General features: G+C 38.1%; 1 protein-coding gene and 1 pseudogene across 7 annotated transcripts in view; one reads left to right on the forward strand and one right to left on the reverse strand.

Annotated features, from left to right (window-relative positions):
• Window positions 1-23,861, reverse strand: part of BCL2L13 (BCL2 like 13) — an 89,018-nt gene that overhangs the window by 40,892 nt on the left and 24,265 nt on the right. For 4 of the 7 annotated variants that reach the window (XM_047065118.1, XM_047065124.1, XM_047065119.1 and 1 more), the window contains exons 3-5: window positions 12,417-12,506; window positions 7,588-7,744; window positions 3,481-3,550 (exon numbers count right to left, since the gene is read on the reverse strand). In XM_047065118.1, coding sequence (XP_046921074.1) covers window positions 3,481-3,550; window positions 7,588-7,744; window positions 12,417-12,506 — 317 coding nt within the window. Of the gene's footprint in view, window positions 1-3,480; window positions 3,551-7,587; window positions 7,745-12,416; window positions 12,507-23,861 lie in introns of those variants that run through there. The other 3 variants (XM_047065123.1, XM_047065121.1, XM_047065122.1) reach the window with 2 other exon arrangements.
• Window positions 18,068-18,237, forward strand: LOC124501146 (40S ribosomal protein S29-like; annotated as a pseudogene).

Raw genomic sequence — 23,861 nt, forward strand, 5'->3', positions numbered from 1 at the left:
CAGAAGCAGATAAGTACATAGGGAAAAAACAATAGCCATGTAGGGGTGGTGGAGAGAAATAAAAGAATGTATAATTTGGAGATAATTACTACATATTATTTAATATTTTGGCACATACTTCAATTATTTTTCTAGGCATACACATACCTACATTTTTTTTAAGTTTATTTATTTATTTTGAGAGAGACAGAGACAGCGCAAGTCGGAGAGGGGCGGAGAGGCGCAGAGAGAAGAGACCGAGAATCCCAAGCAGGCCTGGCACTGTCAGCGCTGAGGAACCCAACTGTGAGATCATGGCCTGAGCCAAAACCAAAGGTCGGATGCTTAAATGACTGAGCCACCTAGGTGCCCCATACATACCTACATTTATATATGTACTTTCTTTTCCTAAAGAATCATACTATTACACCACTGAATTTCCAAAGTGTACCAATTTTTCCTTTACTATGCTTCAAATAAATAGAAAAAATAGTTAAAATATTGATCTTCAACTTTGCCATTCATGCTTGTATGCACATTAGGCTAGGTATTCCGTTTGAAAGCATGAGCGTATCTAGGCCTTTGAATGGCATATGCCATTTCTGGGAAATGTATCTGTAGGCTAAGCATTGCTTTCTACAAATAAGTACCCCCTTGGTTTAAAAAGAAGAAATGCATATTGAAGTCGTTTCACGATTTGATTTGTTTGCCATTATAGGAAGCAAGCTGGTGCTAAGTATTTTTAAATGATTAAGTAAGCAAGCTTAACAGTAAATCTTCCTTCAGGAATGTATATTAAAATTTTGGAATGGGTGAAAGACTTGGTAGGGGGAAAAAGTGGGTATGACTAAATGGATCTTTACTGCCCTATGATCTATCCTTTCTTTGAAAGTTTCTGAAGAAAAAGTGGAAAGATCATTTTGTTGCATTCCTCCATTCTTGTTTTTAAAAGAACAAGTCTCAAGTCCTATAAATGGCTTGTATTGAATTTTCACATTTGAATTAAAGACTGTTAAACATGAAAAAAAAATAAACTATTAATACAGGTTTGTGACCAACATTTTTCCTCTTCTTTTGATATAAAGAGTATTCTACCAAGATGCTTTTAGAATCCCTGTACAGATAAACTGATATTCAGTTTATCCCTAATGTGGCATGCTCTGTGGACATTTTACTCTCTTCTCTCTGATGGGTGTTTCATTTGAGCTTTCTTTACCTACCAGACAGCCATATTCTTTTCAGCCCTAGAGGACTTAATAGGAGAGTAATAATGGATTCAGCAGAGCAAGTAATACTCTAACTGGCATGCCTCATTTACATGAGGTATTCAAGCCACAGCCATGGCCTTTGGTCCAGATAAGAGACTAAAATGAAGCAGAGAATGGAAAAATCAGATGGGTGAAGACAAAATAATGAAGTCTGGGGTTTACTCAGATTTTTTTTTTAGGATAACCACAGGATCAAGGGGAGGAGAACATACAAGAATTGATTAACAGTCACTAGTCAAGAGTGACAGAAAGATAACATAAAATAGGGGAAGAAGGCTAGTAATATTAGGTAACTAAATATGTGTTATTTGATATACTAAGAAATATATCATAACTAAGCTCATTTTTATTTATATAACAAACAAATCTATTTCAAACATCCAAATAAGAGTGTTTTTTTATTCCAAGAAAGGAAATAAAACAAACTTCTTAAATAAGTTATTTGTAGTTAAATAACATAGTAGAACCCCATCCATAATAGTGACTATTTGAGAACAAGTTCTTAGGTGTTAAATGTAATGTTAATAGTCACTGTTTACTGAGTGCTTACTATGGTGTCAGGCAATGTGCTAAATAAGCATTTAACTATATTATGTCATTTAAATCTAGTAAAATTTATAAGTTGTTATTAGGTCCATTTTATGTATATGAAAATTCAGATTTAGAGGGGTACCTGGCTGGCTCAGTTGGAAGAGCAAGCAACTCTTGATCTCAGGGTTGTAAGTTTCAGCCCCATGTTGGGTATAGAGATTACTTAAATAAATAACAATTAAAAAAAAACAAGAAAATTAAGATTTAGAGAGCTTAATGGACTGTCCAAAGATATGCATCTAGTCTGTGGCAAAGCTGATATTTGAAACAAGTCCAGTTACAAAGACTATGAGGATAATTATTACACTATAATGTTTCTAAAGCCTGTATTATAAGGTGAATAAAAATAATACTCATCAATTAGGTAGTAAGGTCACATGATTGGACTCATACTATTAACAATTCTGAGTAGAGGGGCAGGGGTGGGAGGATGGGTTAAATAGGTGATGGGGAGGGGCACCTGGGTGGCTCAGCTGGTTAAATGTCCAACTTCAGCTCAGGTCATGATCTCGTGGTTCATGAGTTCGAGCCCCACGTTGGGCTCTGTGCATGGAGTCTGGAGCCTGCTTTGAGTTCTGTGTCTCCCTCTCTCTCTGCCCCTCCCCCACTCATGCTCTGTCTCTCTCTCTCTCTCTCTCTCTCTCTCTCTCTCTCAAAAATAAACATTAAAAAATTTTTTTTTAAATAGGTGATGGAGATTAAGGAGTGCAACTGTTGTGATGATATACAGAATATATATGGATATATGGAATTGTTGTCTGAAATAAAAACTTAAATTCAGAGTAGACGTGCCTATTTATAAAAGTAATTCTACTGAATTTTCTTATTCCTAGCACAATATCACTAAGGGCCACACTTCTTCCTGAGCTGAGCCTTCCTATATTGCATCCCCTGAGACTTTCTGCCTTTTCAAGGTGATAAATAGATAATACACTCTGAGATTATGGATAAGCAGTATGGTACAGTGGAAAAAACACTAAAGCTGGGATCAGAAGATCTGAGATCTCAGCTCTAGTGCTGGTTCCAATATTTCCTAACCAAGGGGTCCTGGACAATTCATTTAACTTTTTTCTCTGATTACTCACCTGATCTAACTAAATAAAAAAATAACAAAACAAAAGGTACTAAAGTCCATTCTGCTCTCTGCAGAAGATGGTTGTAACGATCCAATGAGATGTGACATGAGATACCTTGTAAACATAAATGGTATTACTCATTTAAGAGAACCAGAGGAATAAAAAAACAAAAAAACAAAAGAGAGAGACAGAAAGAGAGAAAGAGAAAACCAGAAGAAGTGGTCTCCCATGTGAAGCTCTTATTCTTTTCTACTGCAAGACATACACACAGGGTAACAACCACCTGGAGATAAATGTCATATCCAATATAGAAAAATGAAGAAATGATGGAAAATTGAGAACAGATAGGAAGAGCAGCACACTATGGGACACATATTTCTGGGCCAACCAAAAACTTGTAGCATTAAGCAAAAAACCACTTTAATGAAAAACATCCACTTACACAATTGGATTTATGCATTAAATAATGAGCTCTAACAGTTTTCACTTCTATGACGTTAGCAATTTCTCCTGCACTTTATCAACACACTAAAATTTTGTAAGAGAAAAGATAATTTGGTTAATACCTTATTCCAGCCGCTGGCATGAACTGTGGTCTCCAGTGTACATTCCCGATATGCCTGATATGTCACTGGCCTGTAGAGATTTTTTTTTAAAAGTCTGGGTCACAAAGAAGGAAAATTCTAAATTTCCAGATGAATAAATATACAATCACTATTCTGCTGTTGAACTTTTTGCTAAAGTACCCAAGAATATATTCCACATATTGTTTTGTATGAGATGTGGCTTTTAACATTTGGTATGCATTTCTCTTCAATCACTCCCTATAGGCTGAGAGGTACGCTACCAGCTTGGGAAAGCAGTTAACAACACAGCAAGATAAACAATCACACTTTTAAAATAATTGAAACTTATCCAACAGGATTTCCATGTTGCAGATAAACAAACACTTGGGTTATTAAAATAAGATCAAATAGTAACAAAATGATCTCATTAATAAAATTAAAAGCACAAATTTAACTTTTTTAAAAGGCAAAAAATTTAAAACACTTAAAAATTAAAGACCCATGTCACTGAAAGACTTCTCCAATTGAGGATATAAGGAGTTGGAATAAACTAGGGCAGTAAATGGAGCTCTATTTTTAACTTGGAGTCTTATGACATAAAATCCTGGAGGGCAGAGATAAGCCTTTCTGATTATTTCCATGTAAGTTCTAGTCATACCAAAATCTCAAATCACTGAAGGATGACAACACTCACTAATTTATTGAGGGTTTTAGGCACTATGTGTAAGATATGGTTGGTTTCATGTACAAATTAACAACAACAAAAAATACTTGGTACCAAGTAGCATATGAAAGCATCAATAGCTTGAATATTAGATTTAATAAAATTTACCTCCCCAACTTTTGTGGGCAAAATATTAACATATATGTAAAAAAAGGAGAGGAATCTTGCTTTTTATAGGATTTTGAAATCCATTCCAAAGGCATTTCTACTCTGAATCTGGTCTGTGATCTCTTCAGCCTAAGAATATTTAATATTGATGATAGCTACCACTTATTGGTAGCCTACTGTTCAGTTTTATATTTTTATATGTTTATATTTTATATTACCTATTATCATTTTACACATTAGGAAATTGAAGCTCAGAAAAGCTAAGAGACTATCCCCAATCCACACAGCTGGCAAGCAGCAGTGTAGGAATTCACACCCAGCTAGCTCTGGGTCCAAAGGCCACACTATTCGTATTTTAATTAGGATTGTGACACATGACACAATAATGTCTAGACACTACATACAGCTAATGACCATTTGAAATGTGGCTAGTGACAGCTCAGAGCCTGGAGCCTGCTTTGGGTTCTGTGTCTCCCTCTCTCTCTCTGCCCCTCCCCCACTTGTGCTCTGTCTCTCTCTGTCTCTCAAAAATAAATAAATGTAAAAAAAATTTTTTTTTAATTTGAAATGTGGCTACTGATGTATTGAAAATGCAATATGCACACTAGATTTCTAAGACTTAGTAAGGAAAAAAAAAGGTAAAATAGCTCATTAATATTTTTATATTGAGTACATGTTAAAACTAATATTTTGAATATATTGGGTTAAATAAAATATATTAAAAATCTCAATTTTTAATATGGTTGCTAGAAAACTTTAAATTACATATATGTGATTTGCATTGTATCTATTGTACAGTGCTGGTCTACATACTTCAGAAAATAGTTCTGATGACACAGGTATCATTCTTTTATACAGGTCAATATCAAATTAATACTACAGTGATGCTGCAAGGAGGTAAGATGCATGGGTGACCTCTTTAATAAGATGTTATGTACTACCTTCCTGATATTACATTACCATTAAAGTAAGCTTAGAATTTTTTAGAAGCCCTACACTAAATACCAGGTAGTTATAAAACTTGAACTTGGATATTTGAACTTGATAGTTATAAAACTTGAACTTGATAGTCTACCTACCTATATTCTCCCTGAAGCTTTACTTGTGTATATCAGTCCCTTCACTTCCTTTCCTGAGCTGTTTGAGGCTGCTGTGGGTCACAGTAGTCCTTATTGGTAGTTTGTCTATCAGGCTAGAGTACTTTAGCATCCTTCAGAATGAAACATGATTTGAATCATTATATGTACACACATATATGCACATAAAAGATCCAGCAGATTAAAATATTCAAAGAAAATTTAATACATAGAAAAGCAAGTAGCTGAAAAATCAGCCCTATCTGATGAGCTATTTGAACAGAGCAAAGAAGAAAAAGGGGCAGGAGGAAACCTTTTCAAAATGCTGGTGCTTGACTCTACAAAGCGTTCTGGATTAACTTCCTACTTGAACAAAACTGTTTGGAGTAGGTGGTATTTTCTACCTTAAATATTATTCTCACCAACCTGTTTAATACTTCTAGTCCATCATCAATTAGCTATTTTTAAGGTATTAGTAACAGAGCTTAACAACTTTCAAGAGTAAATTACTGAAAAAAATTTATTCATAAAGAAGCCAGACTCTGATTGGTACCAGAGGTACCGATTTAAAAAATAATTATGTCAAGGGCGCCTGGCTGGCTCAATCAGTGGAACATGTAACTCTTTATCTCAGGGTTGTGAGTTAGAGCCCCAGATTGGGTGTAGAGATTACTTAAAAATAAAATCTTAAAACAAACAAATAAATAATTATTTCAGTATTCAGGGTTTGGGTGAAAAAAATCACCAAGTATTCACCTAAATGTGTATTTTAAAATATAATCTACTTTGCAGTGAGAAGATATCAGTATTTCCTCTAGATTATGAAAAGGATGCCAAAAAAAAAATACTTTACCTATATAACATTGTTCTTCAGAGTGTTTATAATATCCCAGTAAAGTTGAAATTAATAGGTGGGGAAATTTAGACGTAGAAAGAAATGGTTTTCTTAAAGCCACTAATAGTTTATATCCAAGCTAGAAATACAATGTTTTCCCTTCTACTACTCAGTTATTTTACTCCACATCCCAATAGCTTCTAAAAATTGTTTTGTTTTTGGCAAAACAGTAGGTTTCTTCAAATCTTACATTAACCCTTGATACATAAAATACATGAAAAGATAGCTATTCTGGTTTAAGAAGCAGGAGAAGGCCTAACAAGTTCCACCCACTCACCCCATCCCTTACCTTCTCAGGGCCCCTAAAGGCTCCACAGAACACTCTAAAAGCTACTGCTGTCCATCTAAATTTCCTATCTATTTTCTGACACCCATAATCTTCTCTTCACATTTATATAAAATTAAGAAAATCCAAACATGATTTTCATTTCAGTGTCCTACACGTAATTTGGATTTTTACATTTGCTCATGTCACCAGAATATGCAGAAACAAACTGAATTTTCCTTAAATGCAAAGTGCTTCCTTCTAATAAACAGTAACACACAACGTTTGCCTACATGAAAATAAGGAATTACCTTATAACAGTAATTTAGCATCTGAATTTTGACCCTTTTAGTGAAGAAACCAGTCTTCATCCTGTTTTAGATATCATTCTTCACTAAAACAAATTTTTTCTAATTCATACCAATTCCTTAATGATTCTCAGCAAGAATTAGAGGAAAAGAAATTTTGAGATTTACAATAAATGACTTGGTTCTATTTTAATATACTTTCACTAGGAACTTCTTGCCTTTAGCTTTAATGATCAAAACCATAGTAGAGAAGTTCCCACTATAAAAACGTGGCAGTAGTTCCATGGACAAGCCCAAAGTTTAGCCACATTTGGGATACCTAAAATACTGATATGATGCTAACCCCATATTACAATGCATAAAGCCCTAACCCTTACATTTATGTTGGCCTCTAGACAGAATGGTAGTAAAAAGTGGTCAGGACAAGTGAAATAGCTTATATTTATATTTACAAAGCAGTTAAAGCATTTGTTGAAACCTGACAGGTCAACAAGGAAACACAAATGATCAATCAACTGTCCCATGCTGGAACAGTTAAATTACCACTTTGATGTAAAAGTTGTCACTCAAAACACAGAGATGCTTTAGGAAAGCAAAAGAAAGAAAAAGTGAAGAAAAGTAGAAGAAGGGACACTGTTCATCTAAAACAAAGCCTTAACCAATCCAGTGCTGCCTGAGAGATCCAGAGACTACTTAGAGAACCACCTTCCCCCTCAGCAAGGGTAACTCACTGGCTGAGGAGCATCTGCAATGCCTTTTGTAGAGGCTCTTTCAGTTCCTGCGATACTTTTTCTCCAAGATGAGCCAAGCAGTCTTCCACTGAGCTTTCTGGGTTAGCAGGGCTGAACACGGGAGAAGTATGACGGTCAAAGCCTGTGCTGGTAAAGGCTGAAGACAGGGTAAAAGAAAAATCAATTTTAATACATAATATCAAAAGTTGTGCTACAGCGGGGGTACCTGGGTGGCTCAGTCAAACATCCAACTCTTGATCTCAGCTCAGGTCATGATCTCACAGTTCATAACATCAAGCACTGAGTCAGGCTCTGCGCTGACAGCACGGAGCCTGCTTGGGATTTTCTCTCTCCCTCTCTCCCCCTTCTCTGCTTGCTTGCTCGCTCGCTCATGCTCTCTCTCTCAAGATAAATAAACATTTAAAAAAATTTTAAAGGAAAGATTTTTATGGAAAATCTTAGTTTTAGGAGAAAAAAAAGACTAAACTGACATGCTAAAATACACAAGCCAATTTAGTATGTTACTACATACCAATTTCAAGTAAGAATGATAAATGAAAGGCAACTCCTAGCTCTATCATCCCACTTTGTATGTTTGTTTGTTTTTTTAATGTTTCTTTATTTTTGAGAGACAGAGGGAGACAGAGCATGAGTGGGGAAGGGGCAGAGAGAGAGAGAGAGAGGGAGACACAGAAACCGAAGGAGGCTCCAGGCTCTGAGCTATGAGCATAGAGCCTGATGTGGGGCTCAAACTCACAAGCTGTGAGATCATGACCTGAGCTGAAGTCAGATGCTTACCCGACTGAGCCACCCAGGTGCCCCTCACCTTATATGTTGTTTTTAAGATTTTGTTTTTACCTTTATAAATGTGGCACCTATTTTTTTTTTAAGTTTATTTATTTTGAGAGAGAGAGGGCACATGGGGATGGGGGTGGTGGGCAAAGAGAGAAGGAGAGAGAGAATCTCAAGCCCCTGGTGTGGGGCTCCAGAGGCCAATGTGAGGCCCCAACTCACAAACCATGACATCATGACCTGAGCTGAAAAGTCAGTCACCCAGCCAACTGAACTACCCAGGCGCCCCAAAATGTGGCACTTCTTAAATCAGACTCTAATCAGCTTACTCTACCTTACAGGATGAGTCAATTACTTTCATCCCTTTTTTAATTTTTTATTATTATTTTTAACGTTTATTTATTCTTGAGAGAGAGCAAGAGCACAAGGGAGGTAGAGAGAGAGTGGGGGAGACAGAGGATCCGAAGCAGGCTCTGCACTGACAGGAGAGAGCCCAATCTGGGGCTCAAACTCATGAACCATGAGATCATGCCTTGAGCTGAAATCGAAAGCTTAACCTACTGTACTACCTGGTGCTCCTCATTCCTTTTTTTCAAAGTTTTTTATTTTAATTCCAGTAGAGTTAACATACAGAGTTATATTAGTTTCAGGTATACAATACAGTGATTCAACAATTCTAGAACTTAAATTCCCTTTTGGGTTTTTTTTTTTTTTTTTTTTGAGAGAAAGAGACAGCACGTGCACGCGAGCAAGAGAGGGGCAGAGGAAGAGAGAAAAAGAGAGAGAAAATCTTAAGCAGGCTCCACTGAACCACCAGGCGGCCTTCATTTCCTTGTTAAAATGAACTTTCAAACTCAATATTCCTGCATGTGGATAAATTTTAAAACTATGCAAGTGATACAAGTACACGAGTTGCACATAAAAGAAGCAATCACAGCTTCTCTCTCCTCAGCTCAAACTACTAGCTTCTCATCGGTTTCCATGTTATACTGCCATACTCTAATAACTAGAGGAAGAACAAGCAGAATTATTGTTGCTCCAAGGTACAAATGGGATACAGAGCAGAAAACCCAGGAAAGCAAGCAGCTAGCACCCATTCCCAAAAGTTACTAATAACCTCCATAATGTATTCACTGCATTAATCTAAGGCTTGCACCCAGAAGGCGGCAAATTTTACTAAACTACATACTTCTTTATGAAGTACTTGCCTTCATGGAAGATGTAAATGGCTGCAAAGTTCCCAATAATTCTGGTGTGTGACCAAACTTGAGAGCATCCATTTTAATAATTGGTCTAGGATAATATGGGGCTTCGGTAAGTGAATGCATGTAACTTTGTTGTTTTCTTCCTTTCTGCCTTCTGCCTATTTTACCATGCATAAGCACTTGTTACCAGAAGTGGACAAAGGCTTAATATTGTTTTGGAACTTTAACCATTCAAAAATGTTGGTAAAGGAAAATAAAAAGACTAAAATTAAGTTTCTGGAATATTTGGGGGTGCCTGAGTGGCTCAGTCGGTTAAGCGTCTATCTTTTTGGCTTAGGTCCTGGTCTTGTGGCTCCTGGATTCAAGCTCCGTATCGGGCTGTGCTGACAGCACTGGGCCTGCTTGGGATTCTCTCTCTCCTCTCTCTCCTTTCTCCTCTCTTCACCCCTACCCTGCTTGTGCTCTTTCTCTCTCAAAATAAATAAACTTTAAAAATTAAAAAAAAAAGTTTCTGGAATATTTGAATTTCTATTCATATTCTTTCTCTAACAGAGAACTAGTTCATAAATTTATCTTTCAACTAACAGGGAACCAATTTATAAACATGATTTATAATAATTTTTCTTGTTAAAAATTACTGGGCAATATACATCCACATAAAAACTTGTCCAAGAATACTCACAGCAGCATTATACATAATATATAAAAGTAGAAACAACCTAAATGTCCATCAACTGATGAATGGATAAACAAAATGTGGTATCTTCACACACTGTAAAATGGAATGAAGTACTGTTACATGCTACCACATGGATAAGCCTTGAAAACACTATGCTAAGTGAAAGAAGCCAGCCACAAAAGACTAAATAGTGTATGATTCCATTTATGTGTATATCCATAATAGGCAAACAAATATAGAGACAGAAAGCAAATCAGTGCTTGCCATGGGCAGGGATGAGGGCAAGGACTGGTGAGAGCAGAAATGGGAAGTGACCATTAATAGGTACAGTGTTTCTTTTTGGGATGTGAAAAATGTTCTATTTTGATTGTGGTAATGATTATATAATTCTATGAATATATTAAAACCCACTGAACTGTACATTTTTTTTAAGAGTAAAAAAATAATTTTCTTTAATGTTTATATTTGAAGGAGAGAGAGACAGAGAGCAAGTAGGTGAGGGGCAGAGAGAGCGGGAGACACAGAATCCGAAGCAGGCTCCAAGCTCCACGCTGTCAGCACTGAGCCCGACATGGGGCTTGAACTCACAAACCGTGAGATCGTGACCTGAGCTGAAGTCAGACACTCAACAAACTGAGCCACCCAGGTGTCCCCATCTTATTTTATTTTTTAAAGATTTTATTTTTAAGTAATCTTTATATCTGACATGGGGTTCGAACTCACAACTCCAAGATCAAGAATCGCACACTCCACCGACTGAGCCAGCCAGGCACTCCTGAACTGTACATTTTACATGGGTACATTTAAATATACCCATACCAAAAGTACTGCCTATAAGCTATTATCATGCAGTAAAAGGAAAAGAAGGTCTTAGTCTGTGGTACAGAATGGAGACAGAGGGGAAGAGCTCTGAAAGAGAAAATTGGACCAGATCTTTACAATTTACTAATTTTAACATTTAAATATATGGGTAAACTTAATATAAAACTGTACCAAAAAATCATTGGGCAAGATGTTCAATGCAATTAATTATGGAAAGCAAATTAAGAAAAAACCCAAATGTTCCTTCAATTATAAGGAAATGATTAGCTAAATATTCATTCAATGTATGGAATTTCATGCAATTAGTAGAATAACTGGTTTTTTAAGTATTTTATTTTATTATTATTATTTTTTCAATGTTTTTATTTATTTTTGAGACAGAGAGAGACAGAGCATGAGCAAGGGAGGGGCAGAAAGAGAGGGAGACACAGAATCCGAAGCAGGCTCTAGGCTCTGAGCTGTCAGCACAGAGCCTGACGCGGGGCTTGAACTCACAGACTGTGAGATCATGACCTGAGCTGAAGTCAGATGCTCAACTGACTGAGCCACCCAGGCGCCCCTATTTTTTTTTTTTTTAAGTAAGCTCTACACCCAACATGGGGCTTGAACTCACAACCCTGAGATCAAGAGTCAAATGCTCTAGGGGCACCTGGGTGGTTCAGTTGGTTAAGCGTCCAACTTTGGCCCAGGTCATGATCTCATGGTTCGTGAGTTCAAGCCCCGCATTGGGCTCTGTGCTGACAGCTCAAACCTGGAGCCTGCTTCAGATTCTGTGTCTCCCTCTCTCTCTGCCCCTCCCCAGCTCACGCTGGCTCTCACTGTCAAAAATAAATTTAAAAACTTAAAAAAAAACTTAAGAAAAAAAAAAAAGTCAAATGCTCTACCAAGCCAGCCAGGTAACCAGAATAACTATTTTTAAAGTTTATGGTATAATATTAAGTACAAGATATGTGGCTACAAAATTATATGCATATTACTATTACAACTATCTATAGCATACATACATGCAAACATAGAAGCAACTTACTTACATTTTCCCCTTTAATGTTGTTATTAACTATAAAAATACCAAATACAAATCAAACTACATTAAATGACTGTTTACTCTATTAGTTAACAACAGAAAAGGCTGTCAGGTATGGTTTGGAAAACATTTATAAACCTATCCTCCAGGAAAGAAAAAGGATACCTTCTAGTTTCACCCTTATAATTCTATTCCAATGCAATTCTGTACTGTTTACAATGTTCTACTGTAAAATATCAAACCAACAGTAAATCAACCACACCAAACTGAGTCTACTAATTAACTAGGAAAATAAGAATAAACAGACCTTCAGAAATTTCCTTGTCCAGGGATTCTAGCTCTTCTTCAATTTCAGTTTTAATTTTTAATAAAACTTCTTGATCCAGAGATTGTGAAGCTACGAGAGAGAGAGAGAGAGAGGGAGAGAGAGAGAAAGAGAGAGAGAGAGAGAGAGAGAGAAGCCATTAGAATATGGGTAGTATTTTAACTATTTAACTTAGAAAATACAAATCAAAGGTCATTATCAAGGCTACTGGTCTAGAAGATATTTAAATTTAAAGATGAGGAAATTGAGGCTTGGGTAGGTTAGACCACCCATGATGGAGGAGCTGTTAATTGAACTCAGGTCAGTATGAATATAAAATCATTAATCTGGGCTGTGTCCTCCTCATCTTCTGGTTGGGAAGCTAGGAAGGAAATATCTCAGAAACCTTTTTGACATAATAATACAAAAGGAAACCCAAAAAGTTGTGTAAATAAGTGATAAATGCCTTCTAACATTGATATTCGTGGTCCTTTATCTTCACATCTTCATGCAAACTACAGCCCAAAAGAAGGCCCATTATCTTCCAAAGAGAATACAAGCCTCCAACTTAACTATGAATATACCAAAAGTACTGCCTACAAGGTATTATCATGCAGTAAAAGGAAAAGAAGGTCTTGGTCTGTGACACAGAATGGAGACAAAGGGGAAGAGCTCTGAAGGAGAAAATTACACCAGATGCTTTACAATTTACTAATTTCTCCTGACTCGGGTATTTGGAGCAGAGCCTTATCATTTTGTCTAAAGCACTGAATCCAAATATGACACCCCACACCTCCCATTCAGAATATATTATAGATATATTTCCAGGACATTTTCAATTGTTTCTATCACTATTTTCTACCATTGACAAGTTTTAGAAAGATGGATTTGCCATTTATTACCTGCACTGATAACACAGCCTGCTTGGGATTCTTTCTCTCCCTCTCTCTTTCCCTCCCCAGCTCTCTCTCTCTCTCTCTCTCTCTCTCTCTCTCAAAACAAATAAACATTTAAAAAAAATTTATTCCTGCTCCTACTCAGTATGAACTCAACTGCCAATTTCTTCACTAACAAAAAGGACATAACGTGCTACATTTCTACCTAACCCAGACTGCCCTCCTTCTTCCGGATTACTCAAATTCTGTCAAGGACCAATTTAAGCCTCTGTACTTCTCTACAACATCTTGTTCAATGATTACTACTGCATCGCTGACATTTGCACATTTATATAGTTTCGTCTGTGCCACATAGTTTAACACTTAAGTACATATTTTCTTATACTGTTCAATGAGTTTATAGTTTATTACCATTCTGACCACATTACAAACTATTTGAGATACTCCCTTAGTCGTAGATTTGTCAATCTCAAATAAGGGGCACCTGGGTGGCTCAGTTGGTTCAGCGTCCGACTCTTGATCCCGGCTCAGGTCATGAGCTCACAGTTCATGGGATCAAGACCTAAGTTGGGCTCTGCACTAGCAGAGTCAGTGCTTGGGCTTCTCTCTCTGCCCCTCCCCTGCTTATGTGGGCTCTCTAAATATAAATAAGCTTTGTTTTTTTTTAAATTTCTTTTTAATGTTTATTTTTGAGAAAGAGAGCATGAGCAGGGGGAGGGGCAGAGAGAGGGAGACAGACAGACAGAATCTGAAGCAGGCTCTGTGCTGACAGCTCAGAGCCTGATGTGGGGTTTGAACCCAGAGACCGCAAGATCATGACCTGAGCCGAAATCAGATGCCCAACTGACTGAGCCACCCAGGCACCCCTAAATAAAACTTTTTTTAAAAATGCTGTGTGCGGGGCGCCTGGGTGGCGCAGTCGGTTAAGCGTCCGACTTCAGCCAGGTCACGATCTCGCGGTCCGTGAGTTCGAGCCCCGCGTCAGGCTCTGGGCTGATGGCTCAGAGCCTGGAGCCTGTTTCCGATTCTGTGTCTCCCTCTCTCTGCCCCTCCCCCGTTCATGCTCTGTCTCTCTCTGTCCCAAAAACAAATAAAAACGTTGAAAAAAAAAATTTTTTTAAAAAATGCTGTGTGCAAAATGTCTGGTGCTCAGCAAGCTCTCAACATTTAATAAAAGTTATAATAGAGGCACCTGGGTGGCTCATGTGTATAAATGACAACATTGTTGGCAAGAGAAGACGCTTACAAAAAAATAAAACAAAGTGGCACATAGGTGGCTCAGTTGGTTAAGCGTCCAACCCCTGATTTCGGCTCAGGTCATAGTCTCACGGTTCATGAGATCAGGCCCCACGTAGGGCTCTGTGCTGACAGTTTGGAGCCTGCTTGGGATTCCCTCTCTCCCTCTCTCTCTCTGCCCCTCCCCTGATCTTGCTCTCTGCCTCAAAATAAATAATCTTTATAAAAAAAAAAAAGGAAAAACAAAATTAAACAAAAATTAAAGTTATTTTTAAATTACAGAAATTTAGGGGTGACTGGGTGGCTCAGTTGGCTAAGTGTCCGACTCTTGCTTTCAGCTCAGGTCATGATCTCACAGTTGTGAGATCGAGCCCCGCATGGGGATTCTCTCCTTCTCCCTCTCTCTGCCCCTCCCCTGCTCTTTCAAAATAAATAAGTAAAAACTTAAAAACAAATCAGTAAATTACAGGAATTTAAAAAGTTATCAGTATATTTTAAGGCTAGCTCAAATGACAAAAAAGAAATGAAAGGAGAAGTCGTTTTGGGTTGCCTGGGTAGCTCAGTCAGTTAAGCAACCAACTTCGGCTCAAGTCATGATCTCACAGTTTGTGGGTTCAAGGCTCCCCCTCCCCCTTCACTAGGCTCTGTGCTGACAGCTCAGAGCCTAGAGCTTGCTTTGGATTCTGTGTCCCCCTCACCCCCCACCCCTCCCCGACTCACACTCTATCTCTCTCAAAAATAAATAAACATTAAAAACATGTTTTGAGGGGCGCCTGGGTGGCGCAGTCGGTTAAGCGTCCGACTTCAGCCAGGTCACGATCTCGCGGTCCGGGAGTTCGAGCCCCGCGTCAGGCTCTGGGCTGATGGCTCAGAGCCTGGAGCCTGTTTCTGATTCTGTGTCTCCCTCTCTCTCTGCCCCTCCCCCGTTCATGCTCTGTCTCTCTCTGTCCCAAAAATGAATAAACGTTGAAAAAAAAATTAAAAAAAAAAATAAAAATAAAAACATGTTTTGAAAGTCATTTTATGTAAGACAGTAAGAGTACAGAGCCATTTATTTATGGTGATAGAATTATGATAAGACAACATTATGAAAGAGGAATGGAAAGAATAAGACCTTGGGGTGCCTAGGTAGCTGTCAGTTGAGCGTCTGACTCTTGATTTCAGCTCAAGTCATGATCTCACAGTTCATGGGCTTGAGCCCTACAATGTGCTCCTCGCTGATAGCTTGGAGCCAGCTTGGGATTCTCTCTCCCTTTCTCTGCCCCTCCCCTACTTGTGCACATGCTCGCTTGCTCTGTCTCTCAAAATAAGTAAATAAACTTAAAAAAAACAATAAGACCTCAACTATTATCTCCATGTTTATGAAGAGGTTTAGTCAATGCTTGAATTATTTAATTTTAGATTTGAAAGGATCTGTAAAATAAAGGCCATCTAATCCATCTTCCTCATTATATAAATATGGGACTTAGAGAAATTGAAAAGATTCACCCTAAAATAAATCATATAAAAACAACATTAGCAAGTAGATCTTTTGGGGGTACGTGGCTGGCTCAGTCCATGGAGCATGTGACTCTTGATCTCAGGGTTGTGAGTTCAAGCCCCACAATAGGTGCAGAGATTACTTAAAAATAAAAATCTTTAAGAACGTACATCTGACAAGTAAAATTATTACTGAATTCTAAAACATGATAATTTTTTATGTACAGTGAAAAATAAGGAATACATGAATGTTTTATCTGCCATCTGCTTCCTTTTGGAAAATCTACATACCTAAAACATACACACACCCACATACCCAATCACACCACCACCAATACTACCACCATGCCACAAAGTAAAAGACAATAATGTCTTGGTTACCATATGCCTCACCTGCCAGATTAAAGAAAAGCAGCTGATTAAAGGAGTGTCTATTCTCATGAGACTAATGTGATGCTGATTACACACGACAAGTTGTCATACTTGATAATAAGTCATGTGGAAAACCTAAACCAGAAAAAGTCTACTGCCATCAGGACACAAAAGGCTATTTATTTAGCTAACCAATGACACAGACAGATTCAGTGATTTTCATTTAATCAACCCCCCCCAACCCAGACTTTCAAAAGCATAGAGCTATGCAGTAGCAGCAATGCAGTATAAATCCTCCACTACAAACCCAGAGAAAAATATTTCAAAGATAAACAGACTTTAGCACACCAAATCCCACCCACTTCAGTGTCAAACGAAGAGTCAAGTGAGTCAGCAATCATCATATTCCAGCCCTGAAATACACTCAGGGCTTTCAAAATGAGTATCAGGTCAACAAGTTTAGAAGAGTTGTATGGGCAGAGCAAAATACTTTCTAAATCTGTGGGCCCCCAAACTGGACACACATTAAAATTACTGAGTGAATATATTAAAAATACAGATTCTCAGGGCACCTGGGTGGCTCAGTCGGTTGGGCCTCTGACTTCGGCTCAGGTCATGATCTCACGGCTCGTGGGTTTGAGCCCCATGTCAGGCTCTGTGCTGACCACTTGCTCAGCCTGGAGGCTGCTTCAGATTCTGTATCTCCTTCTTTCTCTGCCCCTCCCTTGCTCACACTCTGTTTCACTCTGTCTCTCAAAAATAAATAAATGTAAAAAAAAAGAAGATTATTAAGCCCCATCATGGAACATCTGGTGGGTCCAGGGTAAAGGCTCATGATTTTCTTTTTAAAGACTTTTTTGGGGGTGTGGGGCAGCATCTGGGTGGCTCCATTGGTTAAGCATCTGACTTCAGTTCAGGTCATGATTTCACAGTTCATGAGTCTGAGCCCCACACTGGGCTCTGTGCTGACAGTGCAGAGCCTGCTTGGGATTCTCATTCATTCTCTCTCTCTCTCTCTCTCTCTCTCTCTCTCTGTCTCTCTCTCTCTCTCCCCCACCCTCCACTCACACACTCTATCTCAAAATAAATTTTAAAAAAATTTAAAAAAAAAGATTTAAAATAAAGATTTTTTTTCTTTCTTTCTTTCTTTCTTTTTTTTTTTTTTGGTTTATTTCTTTGAGAGAGAGAGTGCTTGCATGCTGGGGGCAGGGCAGAGAAAGAGACTCCCGAGCAGGCTCCATGCTGTCAGTGCAGAGCCCAATGCAGAGCTTGATTCCACAGTGAGATCATGACCTGAGCCGAAATCAAGAGTTGGATGCTTAACTAAGCCAGCTATGCACTCAAGATCTTTTTTTTTTTTTTTTTAAGTAATCTCTACATCCAACGTGGGGCTGGAACTTACAACCCTGAGATCAAGAGTCGCATGCTCTACCAACTGAGCCAGCCAGGCATGCCATGATCTTTTCTTCAAAAGCATTCAGGCAATTAGTCTTGACAAATACTGCTCTTAAAAACTCATATAATCAAATTAAAAACATCTGCTAAATATATTGAGAACATGGTTCAATTATTTACTCAATAGCAAAAACAAATACCCCAAATGATACCATACTAGACAGATTTTTAGAAGCACAAAATAAACTTTTGCCTCGTTGCATCTGAGAGAGCAAGATGGGTCACCAGCGGCTCTACTGGAGCCATCCAAGGAAATTTGGCTAAGGTTCTTATTCTTGCCACATCTGCTCAAACCCATGTGGTCTGATCCAGAAATATGGCCTCAATTATATGCCCCAGTGCTTCCATCAGTATGAAAGGATATAGGCTTCATTAAGTTGGATTAAGTGAACTTCCTTCAATGGGTCATCCAAGAGACCTACCTTAACTGTAGATATCCAAGATACCTACCTTCATGCTGACTCATTGTATACAAAATGAAAATACTTCAATTATGAATGTTTAAAAAAAATAAAAGTACAAAATAGCCAATCACAATGGTAGTTTTCAGGCTCTAGTGTTTCCATACCCCCAGGTATCCTGCACACTGGGAAACAGATTTGAGAGAGGACAGATTTGAAAGAGAAGAATGCAGGGAAACTTCACCACGCACCCACTCAAAGTCTGGTTTCAGGATCAAATATCTGTTCCTGATAGAAAAGTGGAGAAAAGAATAAAAGAGTACACATCTCCCGAAATAATGAACTGTGAGTCAAAATTTGGGATGGGATTATGAAAATCTGTCTTAAAAAAGTTGATTTGAGATGGCAACAGTCTCCAAATTGATCCACAGATTCAATGCAATCCCTATCAAAATTCCAACTGCAGGGTGCCCGGCAGGTTCAGTCAGTACAGCATGTGACTCAACCTTGAAGGTTGTAAGTTTGAGCCCCATTCTGGGTATAGAGATTATTTAAAAATAAAATCTTAAAAACAAATTTCCAACTTCCCTTTTTCCAGAAATGGACAAGACAATCCTAAAATTCATAGAGAATTGCAACAGACACAAAATAGTCCAAGCAATTTGGAAAAAGAATGAAGTTGGAGGACTCAAACTTCACAATTTCAAAACTTACTATAAATAAAGCTACAGTAATCAAGATAGGGTGGTTATGGAATAAGGACAAATAGAGCAATGGAACCTAATTAAGGGTCCAGAAATAAATACATATATTTAAGGTCAACTGATTTTTGAGAAGGGTACGAAGACCATTCAACAGAAGAAGAACCTTTTCAACAAATAGTGCTGGGAAAACTAGATTTTCCCATGCAAAATAATGAATCTGTACCCCTACTTCACAGCAAATACAAAAATTAATTCAAAACGGATAAAAGATCTAAATTGTTTTGAAGATTTTAATTTTTTTTAAAATAATCTCTACACACCACGTAGGACTCAAACCCATAACCCCAAGATCAAGAGTCACACCCTCCACCAACCAAGCCAGCCAGGCATCCATCAAAGATCTAAATTTAAAAGCTAAAACTATCAGGTGCCTGGATGGGTCAGTCATTTGAGCATTCGACTTTAGCTCAGGTCATGATCTCACAGTTTGTGGGTTTGAGCCCTGCAATGGGCTCTTCACTGACAGCACAGAGACTGTTTCCCTCTCTCTCTGCCCCTCCCTGGCAATCTCTCTCTCTCAAAAATAAATAAACATTAAAAAAAAAACAACAAAAAAACCCTTCAGGGACTCCTGGATGGCTCAATCGGTTAAGCATAGTACTTCATCTCAGGTCATGATCTTGACTCCACAACCCTGAGATCATGACCTGAGTTGAAGTCCAACACTTAGCCAACTAAGACACCCAGGTGCCCCAAAACTATAGAACTCTTAAAAGAAAACGTAGGTGAAAATGTGCACAGCCCTGGATTATGGAATGATTCCTTAGACACTAAAAACATATCAAACACAGATAAACTGGTCTTCATAAAAATTACACACTTTTGTATATCAAAGTATAATACCATGGCGCCTAGGTCGGTCAGTTGGTTGAGTGTCCAACTCTTGATTTCAGCTCAGGTCATGATCTCAGGGTTATGAGGTCAGGCTCCACACTCAGCATGGAACCTGCTTGGGATTCTCTCTCTACCTCTCTCTCTCTGCCCCTCCCCCATTCGTGGACACACATACTCTCTTAAAAATAAACATTACAAAAAAGTACACTATCAATACAAACCACAGAATGGAAGAAAATATCTGGAAATCATATATCTGATAAGGGTCTGGTATCTAAAATATATATAGAATCCTTGCAACTCAATAACACAGAGACAAATAACCCAATCAAAAAATGGGCAAAGGATATTAACAGACATTTCTCTAAAGATATACAAATGACCAATAAACACATGAAAAGATGTTCAACATCATTAGCAATTAGGGAAATGCAAATTAAAGTCATAGGGAGGGACACCTGGGTGGCTCAGTTGGTTAAGCATTTGACTCTTGATGTCAGCTCAGGTCAAGATCTCATGGTTCATGAGTTTGAGCCCCACACTGGGCTCCGTGCTGACAGTGCAGAGCCTGTTTGGGATTCTCTCTCTCTCCCTCTGCTTCTCTCTCTCTCTCTCTCTCTCAAGATAAACTTAAAAAAAAAAAAAAAACTTTAAAAAAAAAATGAGAGAAAATAAAACCTTAGTGAGATACCACTTCATACCCACCAGGGTAGCTATAATCAAAAATAGCAATGATAGGGCACCTGGGTGGATTAGTCCGTTAAGCATCCAACTCTTGATTTTGCTTAAGTCATGATCCAGGATTATGGGATTGAACCGTACATCAAGCTCTGTGCTAAGCATGGAGCCTGCTTGAGATTCTCTCTCTCTCTGTGTCTCTGTCTCTCTCCTTCTGTCCCTCTCCCCCACGCACTCTGTCTCTCTCAAATAAATTAAAATAAAATTTTTTAAATAGCAATAATAGCAAGTTTGGCAAAGATGTAGAATTTAGAAAGGGGAACCTCCATTCATTGCTGGTGGAAATGCAAAATGATACAACTACTGTGGAAGACAGCTTGGTAGTTTATTACAAAACTAAGCATACTCTTACCATATGATCTAGCAATCATGCTTCTTGGTATTTACCCAAATGAGGTGAAAACTTACATCTACACAAAACTTGCATATGAATGTTTAAAATAGTTTTATTCGTAACTGTCAAAACTTGGAAGCAATGAAAATGTTCTTCAACAGGTGAATGGAGAAATAAACTATGGTATATCCATACAATGGAATATTATTCAGCAATAAAAGAAATGAGCTACCACAATGAGACACCACACTTCACATCCATTAGGATGGCTATTATAAAAAACAAAACAAAAACAACAAAAAACAAAAACAAACCCAGAAAACAAGTATTGGTGAGGATGTGGAGAAATTGGAACCCCTGTGTATTACTGATGGGAATATAAAATGATACAGCTACTGTGGAAAAAAGTAAGGCAGTTCCTCAGAAAATTAAACAGAATTACCATGTGATCCAGCAAATCTATACCTGAGCATATACCAAAAAATACCTGAAAGCAGAGACTCAAACAGATATTTGTAACACCAATGTTGATAGCATTATTCACAATAGCCAAAAGGGAGAAATAACCCAAATGTCCATCAACAGATGAATGCATAAGCAAAATATGCTACATGCATACATTAGAATATTATTCAGCTTTAAAAAAAGGAATCGAGCGCGCCTGGGTAGTAGAGCATCCGACCCTTGATTTCAGGTCACATCATGATCCCAGGGTCATGGGGTTGAGCCCCATGTCTGACTCCGAGGTGAGCATGGAGCCCACTTAAGATTCCCTCTCTCTTTCCCTCTGCCCCACTCCCCTGCTTGTGCACTCTCTCTCTCTAAAAAATAAAAATTAAAGAAAAATTTTACAGTTTAAAAAGTTTTTCTAAAAAAAAAAAAAGAAAGGAATGAGGGGTGCCAGCTGGCTCAGTCAGTAAAGCATACAACTCTTGATCTCAGGGTCATGAGTTCAAGCCCCGGGTTGAGCATAGAGATTACTTAAAAATAAAAGGAAGGAAATTCTGACACATGCGACAGCATGGATGAACCCTGAAGACATTATGCTAAGTGAAATAAATCAGACACAAAAGGATAAATGTTTGATTGCACTCAAATGAGATGCCTAGAATAGTTAAATTCATAGAGACATGCAGTAGAATAGTGGTTGCCTGGGGCTGAAAGGAAGAGGGGAAAATGGGAAGTTACTGTTTGAATGGTTGGATGAATAACAAACCAGTATCACAACTACATGTGTTTGATAGTCACATAACTAATTAAGATACAGGAACTTACTCTCCTTTCTAACCTAAGAAAGAAATGTCTTATTAATAAATCCATGCTAATTACTTCAGCATCAAAGTTCTCTATATTAATAATCACAAAATTGTGTATAACAGAAATTATTATTTGACATCAAATACACAAGTCAGCAGGACTTCTACCAGTCAGAATACATAATTCAGAACAGGGTTGACTATACTCAGCACAAACTAACACTGAAAGAGTTGGCTAGTTCTGGAAAAGTGTAGAGTTAACTATTTATGGAAAAGTCTATAACCAGCACATGAGTCAGGAAAAAATGAAAAACGTTCAATGTAACAGAAATCTTGGGTCATGAATTGGGTCACTTCCCTTAGCCTCTCCTTCTCACCCTTAACTGCTTTATGAACTTGAAACCAACCCTACTCTACCCACATTATACCAATGGATGCTACAGCAGACCCTATGTATAATAGCATGTCATGAGAGTAAACCATACATCACATTTTAGATAACAAATAGGATAGCAAAGCAGCAAAGACAGCAACAAGAACTTAATTTTTTCCTCTAAAAAGTTAGCCTGCATATTTTTAATTTTTTTTTTTTTCAACGTTTATTTATTTTTGGGACAGAGAGAGACAGAGCATGAACGGGGGAGGGGCAGAGAGAGAGGGAGACACAGAATCGGAAACAGGCTCCAGGCTCCGAGCCATCAGCCCAGAGCCTGACGCGGGGCTCGAACTCACGGACCGCGAGATCGTGACCTGGCTGAAGTCGGACGCTTAACCGACTGCGCCACCCAGGCGCCCCTAGCCTGCATATTTTTAAATTTAAGTATAAGTACTCTGTACTCGGGCTTACAAGAAAATAATATAATGATAACAACCAAGTTTCAAAAACGAAATGAAACAAAAACAGTAAAGCAGGTAAACTCCTCAAATCCTACAGTGCTCAGTTGGAAAAAATTCTATGCTCAAGCATGAAAAAGAACTGACCAATACAGGCACATGTAATCATTAGAGTTCTTACAAATTTAGTCAACCACAGGAGGTGAAAAATCCTGGGTTTTGTTGAGCATAGAGTCTGTTACAATTGAAAAATAGGGGCGCTTGTGTGGCTCAGTCAGTTGAGCGTCCGACTCTTGATTTCGGTTCAGATCATGATCCCAGGGTCATGGGATAGAGCCCTGTGTCAATCCAATGCTCAGTGTGGAACCTGCTTAAGAATCTCTCTCTCTTTCCCACCATCCCTTTCCCCCACTTGCACACACTCTCTAAAATTAAAAAAAAATTTTTTTTTTTAAGTAAATAAAACTTTTTTTAATGGGAAATAACATAAACAAGTGGAATTTGAATAGGTGGGGAAGTGTGTATGTATTAGGATCCCAGTTGGTCCAGGACCTTCCCAATTTTCAATCCTGGGCAAACTGGACACTTGATTAACCTAATATGTATATTTGGGAAACATGTTAATTAGGACAGACTAGTCTGTGCTATGTAATAAATGAAGCCAGAAATTTCAGCAACTTAACTCAAAAGTCCACTCTCTCTCTCCCATGTTACATATCTAACTTAGGGAACTGGAAGACATGCTTCATGTAGTCACTTAGCAACCCTTATTGCTGGTGGCTCTGCCCTACTATAACAATGCCATTTGGAACATATGATCTCTCCTACATCCACACACCCCCACAAAGC

This window comes from Lynx rufus, unplaced genomic scaffold, assembly GCF_022079265.1.
Source record: "Lynx rufus isolate CCGP_SWC_20201006 ecotype Redwood Valley unplaced genomic scaffold, mLynRuf1.p SCAF_7, whole genome shotgun sequence".
NCBI classification, from domain to species: domain Eukaryota; kingdom Metazoa; phylum Chordata; class Mammalia; order Carnivora; family Felidae; genus Lynx; species Lynx rufus.